This window comes from Protopterus annectens, chromosome 10.part0 (assembly GCF_019279795.1).
Source record: "Protopterus annectens isolate FY-2018-M chromosome 10.part0, PAN1.0, whole genome shotgun sequence".
Classification (NCBI taxonomy): Eukaryota; Metazoa; Chordata; order Ceratodontiformes; family Protopteridae; genus Protopterus; species Protopterus annectens.
Genome location: NC_056744.1, coordinates 102,070,467 through 102,080,375, shown reverse-complemented (window position 1 = coordinate 102,080,375; position 9,909 = coordinate 102,070,467). Strand labels below are relative to the sequence as shown.

Below are 9,909 nucleotides of genomic sequence, written 5' to 3'. Positions count from 1 at the left end.
GCAGCAGGGTGTAATTTATCCAGTTGGAGAACGTACTGAATGGGTGTCGTCCATGGTAGCAGCCCACCAAAAAGGCTCAGACAAAATCAGAATATACATTGACCCAAAAGATTTGAACAAAGTGTTAAAGAGACTGCATCATCCTGTGCATACAGTCGAGGGAGTCACATTCCTAATACCAAATGCCACTGTTTTTTCTGTCTTGGATGCAAAAAGTTCATTTTGGCAAGTGATGCTTGATCACAAATATTCACTACTGACTACATTCAGTGCCCCATTTGGAAGATATAGATGTCTCAGGATGCCATTTGGAATACATTTTGCAAGTGATGTCTTTCAGCATGCAATGGAGTAATTTTTTTCAGGTTATCCTTGTGCCATAATAGTAGATGATTTATTGGTTGGCGGCAATGATAAGCAGAGCATGACAGAAACCTTAGGAAAGTTCTTGACAGAGCATGTGAAGTGAACTTAAAGCTCAATTCTCTGAAGTACAAATTCAGACTACCAGAAGTTACATATGTAGGCCATTTATTTACTAGCACTAGCTTGCGACCAGACCCGTCCAAGCAAGCAGCCATTCTTGAGATGCCAGCACTGGATAATGTTCAAGCTCTAAAACATTTTCTTGGTATGGTCAACTATTTAGGCACGTTTATACCAGACTTCAGTGAGTTGACAGCGCCTCTGAGAGGGCTAATATGCAAAAAGTTTACATGGTCTTGGTTGGAACAGCACCAGAGAGCATTTGAAGACCTTAAGTAGAAAATTGCCACACCACATACATTAAGATACTATGATGCCAAAAAAACAGTAACTCTTTCCTGTGACACTTCAAAATTTGGTCTTGGCGCAGTTATTCTTCAAGAGGACAGACCAGTAGCCTATGTATCTAGAACTCTTACCCAAACTGAAATGCAATATGCTCAAATTGAGAAAGAACTTTTGGCAATAGTATTTGCATGTTCAAAGTTTCATGATTATATTTATGGTCGAGCTATTCAGATTGAAACTGATCACCAACCTCTAGCCACTATTTTAAAAAAAAGCCTATTCATTCAGCTCCAGCGAGATTACAAAGAATAATGCTCATATTGCAAAAGTACAACTTCAGAATGGTCACTACAAAAGGCAAACTTCTTTATCTGGCTGATACCTTATCCAGATCGCCCAGAAATACAATAGAACAGCTTAATGCAGAGAATTTTGACTTTGATGTCATAGGAGTGCATAGTGTTTCTACCACGAGATTTGTTGAGCTGAGAGATCATACAAAGACTGATCCAGTTTTGCAAAAGCTCAACCACTACATTAATGTAGGATGGCTGTCAAAGCAATCTAGAGTAACGCCTATAGTGCAAACCTAATTTTCCTTATAGAGATGAGATGTTGATGGAAGATGGCATTTTTGAAGGTTGTAAAATTGATGTTCTTGCTTCATTACAACCTGAATACATCCAGGTTTTGCATAGTGGTCACCCAGGTTCCGATTCTACCAAAAGAAGGGTGACAGGACTAGTATTTTGGTCTTCTCTAGCAAAAAATATTGATAAAGTACTTTCTTCTTGTTCAGTACGCAATAGTACTAAACTGCTTTTGCAAAAAGAACCAGTTCAGCTAAGTCAAGTTCCTGAACTACCTTGGTCAACGGTAGCCAATGATATATTCGAGTGGAACAATCAGCATTATTTAGGGTCTATATTAGAGCATCGAAGTTTCAGAACTTCGAATGTTCTAATATCAACTCCTATTCAGCAAACACTGACAACATCGAACATTCAGAACAGCAATTTTTTTCCTAGGGAAACAATTTGCTGTTCCGAAACACATACACACAACACAAGCACACCAAACAAACAGCAATCCACACACATACACCTAAAATCTTACATCTAACCCTACACTAAACTGTACATACACCACTAACTATCCACTTACCTTAACCCAAACCCTAACCCTAAGGTCCATCACTATCGCACACTCACCTCTCCTGTGCCCTAACCCTAACTTACCTACCCCGCCCTAACCCTCATGTCCGCACAATCTCACACTTACCTGACCCACTCCCTAACCCTAACTCACCTAAGCCACCCTAACCCTCACGTCCACACAATCGCACACTTACCTGAACCCGACCCATAACATTCCACCACAGCACTGAAAATAGTGAAGCGACAGAAACGTACAACCAAATTCTTTCCCTAGGAAAAAATTCGGTTTTCTGCAGCTTCGCTATTTTCCACGTTCGCTGAATAGCGGTCGATATTAGAACATTTGAAGTTGTGAAACTTTGATGTTCTAATATAGCCCCATTATTTAGTGTTGGTATTATTATTCAAACTGGTTTGAAATCGATTTGCTACCTAACCTAACGTCCACTGCTGTTATCACTAAGTTGCAACATCATTTCTCAGTCTCCACACAAAGTTATTTCTGACAATAGTACCCAATTTACCAGTCAGTTGTTTCAGAAATTTGCAAAAGAATGGGACTTTGTACATGTTACTAGTTGTTCAGAATACCCACAGTCAAATGAACTAGCTGAATGCGCAGTATGGAGTGCAAAGCAATTACTAGAGAAGTCAAAGCGTGATAATACTGATGTCTTTTTGAATTTACTCAATCTCAGAAACATACCCCATGACAATATACTTGGGTCACCTGCACAGAGACTTCTCTATAGGCGAACCAGAGCAACCTTTCCTATCACTTCCAGTTTGTTGAGGCCTAAGACAAAGAACAACAGAACAATCAGAGTCCAACTATTCAGAAAGCGTTCTTTCCAGAAGTCCAGCTATGATAAATTGAGCAGATTTCTTTGTCCATTGAAAGAAGGAGAGACAGTGAGGATACAAAACAGTGAAAGGTTTCAACTGGATTGGTCAAGTAACAGGTATATGTGTAGAGCCGAGATCCTACTTTGTAGAATCTGAGGGTGTGGATACAGGAGAAATTGCAGACATCTTCTTCCTTTATCAGAATTAATATCAAAGCATTGTTCCTGTGATACAGACTCAAGATCTAAGAGCAATCCAATGTTCCTGTTGCAGAACGTGTCTTAACGTCTACCTCCATTCCTGATGATGCTCCTGATGTCCCCAAAGTTGAACATTCAGCAGAGACAGTCCCAGTTGCTAGACCTAGTTCTAATTTCTATGTCATGCAATTTGGTCATATCTCTAGACCTATTGTGAAATACACAGCAACCTGGACATAATTGTCTGTATGTATTTAGTTCTGTATAATTACATGTCAAAGAATTATATTGTATCAATTGCATGTCATTTAACGTCATGAATAATGCATGACTTATTTCTCAAAGAGGGAGGATGTAGAATAGTGTGTGTGTGTTGTACCTTTAAGAAGAGTTTCAAGGACAGCACATGCATATAAATAACAAGCACGTGCTAGCTTCAGTGCCATTTTGAGAGTGCAGCCAGAGAGTGAGAATGTATGAGTGTGATAGCTAGTTTATCTAAATTAAAGTTATTAAGCCTCAATCTTGATGTGTTTGTACATAATTGCTTGAATAGAACCCACATCTTTTATCCTGACCAGACGAGTGACAGGGAGGAACTCTGCTTCACATGGATGAGTATTTGATTGACTCTGTTTCACATGGATGAGTATTTGATTGACTCTGTTTTAACTACATTGCAGAAACAGTTGACCTCACCGAAGATTTTATGACAGTTTAGTTTTAAATCCTGCAGTAGTTATGCTGCACCAGTATTTATGCTGTGTAGTTCATGTAGACCTGTGGCTTTGACTTTAATGCTGTTATGGGACTTGAACTTCAGTTTAGTACAATTAAAAACAGATCAGGGATGGGGTGGGGTCATGTTTTTAAAGGAAACAGGGAACTTTATAAAATGTGCTGCACTGCTCAGTTAGAATACATGGCCTGCTGCACCGTGCAGGTATCTATTTTCTCCCAAGATGGATTGTGTGAAGGGGTTCAAGAATCTAGCAGTGAGGCTAGATTTTCACATCACAGCAAATAATGATGCATTACGTTCAATTAACATGTAATGAAGGAGGCTGGAGGCAATACAGTGCTGGTAGTAATCCACATCAGTGTCTGGGAAAAAAACTGGGGATGTGAATTAACAAGGTACTATATTAATAATTGAATCTGTAAAACAAGCTAAGCTTTAAAACTAACTTAATATATTTGTTGGTAGGCGTGGAAAAATTTCAAGTACCAAGCAGGGGTAGACACAGCGACAGTAAGACTGAGAAAAAGCCAGGAGCCCAGGACACAGCCAAATGACGAATACCACTATATATAATACATTTCATTGACTGCAGTACTGTAAATACTGCAGTGCCCTTTTCCCATTATATTTTGCTGCTGATGTAGTTTATATACAAGTTCTCCATTACTTTGCCCATATACAATGCATCACAGTCAGGGTGGGGGCTGGGTGGATGTGGTGTCTTGACAGTAGTACCCTTCATTGCAGTAGCAGTTGTACCATACTTAGCAGTCACACACCTCTCACCCACCTCTGTGGTCTTTGTTGTTCCTGTGCTCCAATAAAAGGCAGTTCTGAATCACTTACTACTACTTCAGTCTGTGTCTCTGTTATCATTCAGATCACTAGGCTTGCAATGTACTAAACTGTAAACATTAGTTAGCAACCATTTTCCTGAGTTACATTCATAACATATAGGACTAATGTAAATCTGCTACACTTACTCACAGACAGCTACACGTAGGCTGGTCTAAATTTGAATTTCTCTCCTCTTCTTAGTTAAAAAAAATTAAGACTATTATGGATAGATGTGTAAACAGACCAACTCCTCTACACCTGGATCAGCTTTGCCTTTGTACACCAGTACATTCGTTCTCTGCAAATATTGACAGTTCTTTCATTTGTTTGCTAATGAAAAGCTACATCATCAAAAATAAACCAAACATATATTATAAGTGAACATGGCTGCCTGATATTTGAATATTATTTGAAGAAACATGTACCACTGACTGCAGTTTACTGTGTATTTTAGAGTCTAGTGTTGCCACAGAATACAAACAGGAAAAGCACAGTCACAATGAGCTTTCAGTGCATTTTTTAAAGTTCACACCCATTTATTACTCCTCCTCCATTTATGCAAACAAAAGCTGTAGAGAAAGTAGTTAGAGGTCCAGAAACAAATCAACCCTGGACTTGCAGCTGGGATGATAGAACACTGATAAAAATACAAATGGAAAAAACAAAGACACTATAAAGAGGCCGCATTATCCAGATTCTGAGACTGATATAGGTTTTTGTTTGTGTCTGTCATTTTTCTGTCTCAGTCTTCAGAAAAAAAAAAAGCAACGCTAATTCCTGAGTAACTGTACATAAAAGGAACAATGATCTATCTCAGAAGAAGGATTTCTTTGAAGTGTATGCTGTTAGGTGTTTGCTGTCTCAGCCTGCTGTTAGGATTAAACACAAATCTTCTAAATGACGTGCACAGCAAAACACAGAAGTGGACAAAAGCTTACCACCGGTAAGAAATATATATGGGTATATAGTGTTTGTTTTTTTAAGTAAATATTACTATAACTGTACTGGTCCCCTGATTCTGGTTAGTGGTCATACTATGGGCAGCCCCCCAGACTGTTCACTTAGCTTCCATGAAATATACCAAAGACCCCCTGACTAGTACACTCCTCATTGCACAGAGCCTACAAGAGACTGGCCACCCATCTTCAAAGTACATACAAATATGCATTTATCTGTACTGTTAGCTGTCAGTCTGGCAAATATGAAATTAAATACATTGTGTGTTCCCCAGTATTGTCAATGAGCAGCTCTGTGTAGTGTCATGAACATGGCCACTTGGATATTTCCAGACAAAAAACACAGTAACATCCCTAGTTATGGAATAGTGGATAGGCATATTAGTGTTAAACTCTCCCTTCCCGGCCATCAGTTAAACACACACGTTATAGACAAAGCAGCAGGGACAAGTTGACCGCATGATGCCTTCAGATAACAGGAGGCATAAAACTGTAGTAAACAAATAAAAATACATTTCTAATGTGCATTGTTTACTATACATATATTTGTAGCAAAAGCTGATTACTGTATCAGTTTCCATTCTGCACCAGTAATGGTATTTTGTTTCACAAAATAACTCAGAGCATGTTCTGTAACGCATTCTCAGCCATACTGATCTGCTTGCACTGCATCGAGTTGCTGAATATGTACACTGCAAAGGCTTTCTAGCTGGGGTTCTAGCTGCCTGTGGTTTTCCTGGGATACATTAAAGTTGCCAAGAAGATGCTGTTTTTCTGCTTTTGTTTTCTTCTCCTGCTGGATACATAACTTTGCCTGTAAATAAGATTCATGTTTTTTTAATAAGTTATAACTAACTCGGACAATGCTCAATAAATAAGTTCATGTATTTGGTGAGTGTCGTTATGCTGACGAACTTACATTTCAGGTAGTTTAGGCAGTTGTTTTCAGATATGAAATAAGTGGGGAAACTAACATATTTAACTAGTGACTTAATGGGAAAACTAACATATTTAACTAGCTTCATCTTTTAACTTCATAATTTTTGGAAGAAGCATATTTCAAAAAGATTTTCGGCTGATACACCTATTTCTTTAATGTACTTCCCTAACTTTTTGAAGTGATTTCTTAATTTGCAGATGCGGGTATGTGAATGTATATGTTGAGGGCGAGTAATGGAGAACCGATTAGAAAGATAATGCCTGTTGAGTGTAATCATGGAGCATAGCAGTGCACAGGATGTGAAGCATACTCAGAACAATGCATGTTGTAGTGAAAACTTTGAACTGTGTCCCTCAGTGCTGTTGCATAGTACAGTTTTTTTCCTTTTGCATAGTACAGTTCTTTCCTGTTTTCAATCAGTTTGGTATTTAGTTATTTATGCACACAAAATAATAATTCATTCAGTAAGTCTTCTGGATCTTTTTGCTCTTGAAAATGTCAGGCAGTGAGTTTCTTAAAGGGATGCTACAGCCTTGGCTAGCTGGCTGCCAAAAAATGATACCATCAGAACCGGGCAGTTTATTCTGGTACAACTTATTATCTTAATTAATTCAATCGTTTTTTTTTTCAATAATTTGACGTCTCCTTTTTTTCTATTTAGTTCAGATTTCAGCTAAGTAGAAAAATTGGGGAAAATTGGCCCACTGACCTCACATAGCAGCAAAGCAGTAAAATCCTGCTCTCAGACTGCCTTTCCAGCAGAGAATGATTAACCATCTAGATGAAATGAACACTAGAATGGACAGCCCAAGATGGCAAAAATATTGTATGATTCCTAGAAGTAAGAAAATGCAATGATTGTGCCCAGACCATCTGCACTTATCAAGCCTGTCTTTTTGTATTCTCACAACTTGAATTTATTGAGGTTCCCCGTGCAACTTGGCTCTGATACTCAACTGGTACATTTAGAAAAAAAGTAGAGTAAAATTAACAAATGTAAGAAACCAGAAAAAACTATTTAAAGGTTGACCGAAAAGTACAATTTTTACACTGTTAGTCTCCTTGGATGTTACTCCTTCAGTTATTTGCATCTGCTTTCTTGATAAAATTGGTATTCGGTATTTATGAGGTACGCATCAACATTCACAAATTAACGCATAGAAATTAAAGTCTCATTTGTCTATTTGGTTTCTTCGGTACTTTTAGAACTATATACGCACACATGTAACTGTTTTTAATGAGAATGTAGCAAAGTTGTGAAATTTATAACTGTATAAAACTTGCAGCCATTTGTAGAGATACGGCAAATATGTATAATATCAACAGTCTGGAAAAGTATGTGAATAAGATTACACAGGGTAAGTAACAGTTTTGTTGTGGATCTCTTTTTAACTGTAAAAGAAACAATATTTTCTGTATTGGTGATATTAGCAGAAACACGCACACAGGGTTGCATTCATACTTGGTTACGTATGTGTGCAGTATACACTTGCACAATTTGCAAACACCAGAGCCATAGCTGATTCATCTAGTGCCATACCTTTAAGAGCAAGAAATCTGGACAAAGCCATATATAATGGAGGGACAAAGGCCCACAATAGAGACAATGTTTAATTATTGCTCTTACAGACTTAAAAAGTTGATTAAATAACAGATTTGCATAAGCATAAATTTTCTGGAGTATGGAGTCTGAAACTCAAATGTTTGCTGTTATTTTCTGAATTCAGTCCTCAGCGATTTGCCAATGATTTGCCAGAAAACCAAACTTTTACAAGGAGCAGGCCAAAGCTATGAGGCAAACATCTGAACAGTTGAGAGGTATGGGTGCAAGTCTCTGATCTGACACCCCTCCCACTTAAGTTGAAGAACAAAAAAAATAATAATAATTCTCCCCTACTCTGGTACTAGTCAGGGGGAAAAAGGAAGAAAAAAGTCTTGTTTTTAAAAACAGCCAACACATGGGTTGAAGAGATGAAGTGCATAATCTGCACTAGCATTCAGAAACACAGAAACAAATGCAGGCACTGTACTTCCTGACCAATCAGCATCTGTTGATCATGCCCTCTAACACCATTCACCCTGCCAGCTACCACTTTTGCCACACTCTGACTACATCTTGCAAACAATTACAAAGTGCAATTCAAAATATTGTAGTGCATCTGTCCAAGTCTCCGGAAATTAAAGAAAGTTGTATGCAATGAGTGCATAATGACATTTAAATGAGGAAATGTATGTAAATTATATGCCAGTGGTATGTTAATTTGTGGATTTTTCACACCTTTTGCAATTCAGGGATGCATATTATGCAACTGAGCATTGCACATTATATATATATATATATGTATATATATATATATATATATATATACATATATATATATATATATATATATATATATATATATCATAAAGGCAAATACTACCATTTACAGTGATTTTGCGATTGGTAAAAGTGCCTGTTGTGGCTGTGAGTTTTGTGCTTCGCCATTGCCCAATCAAAAAACACGGAAAGAAAGTTCAGCAGTACAGTGGAAGAGGGGATATTAAACACTGCTTTTCTGCTTCTTCTTTAAACTTGTTTTTTGCAGGTGAGCAAACCCCCCTTTGCTTTCCCAAATGTTGGGGGCAAGTAGTTCTGACTCCCTGAATGTTTATATAACAACTCCAAGAATGACATACATTGGAGAAAATGAAATGTTTTGACAAATGGTAATCTTGGACTTAGTGTATGTGAGTCTAGATTTTCAGCAACTCATTCTCCACATTCTGGGACTCTGCAATATGAGTTCCAACATTTTAAATGGTTACTCACTAGCAGCACCCAAGGCAGAAGTGCTCCTTATAATTTTGAATAGCAAGAAGTTCTTCATCACTTTTGTGTGAACAGGGACATTATCAGAACTTTGGTAAAGTTACATGATATCCAACAAACTAGAACCAGAGAAATGGCTGGCCTGCATAATCCTCTGGATACCAAGGTATGCATGCCATGGGGACCTGTCAAAGACAGAGTAGGAACACATAGAGTATCTCAAAAGGCCCTGGCGTTGAGAATACTGCAGCAGTTCCTTGATGTTATTCTAGCCCACGTGGATGCGCACATGTATTCCACTAGGTTACCACAGGACCAAGCTACCATTGTGTCTGCATTTCTACACTCTGGTAAGTTTCTCTGACGTGGTTGGTGCGTAAATTGTACCCATTTGGCTATCAGGGCCCCACCTGGTCCATGGAGGGTAGGCACCATAGCAGGAAGGGCTAGCATTCTATCAGCTGCCAGGTAGTGCATGATGCATGCAGCTGTATTACTGAATGGGCCCACTGTCCTGGCAGTGCCCATGATTCCCACATTCATTTGGCAGGGCCTATGTGGACTAGCAATGGTGGTAGGTGAGGCTGTGAAACAATGCATGTTTGACAGCACAGTACTCCTTGATGCGTATGCTACTTTAACAAA

At 38.4% G+C, this 9,909-nt stretch overlaps 1 protein-coding gene across 1 annotated transcript in view; it reads left to right on the top strand.

The window, feature by feature from the left end:
* The first annotated feature begins 5,164 nt into the window (after positions 1-5,164).
* LOC122812982 (alpha-N-acetylgalactosaminide alpha-2,6-sialyltransferase 2-like) overlaps positions 5,165-9,909 on the top strand; it is a 567,580-nt gene continuing 562,835 nt past the window's right edge. The window contains exon 1 of the mRNA XM_044085075.1: positions 5,165-5,499. Within this exon, the coding sequence (XP_043941010.1) occupies positions 5,360-5,499 (140 nt within the window). The 5' untranslated portion in view covers positions 5,165-5,359. The remainder of the gene's footprint in view (positions 5,500-9,909) is intronic.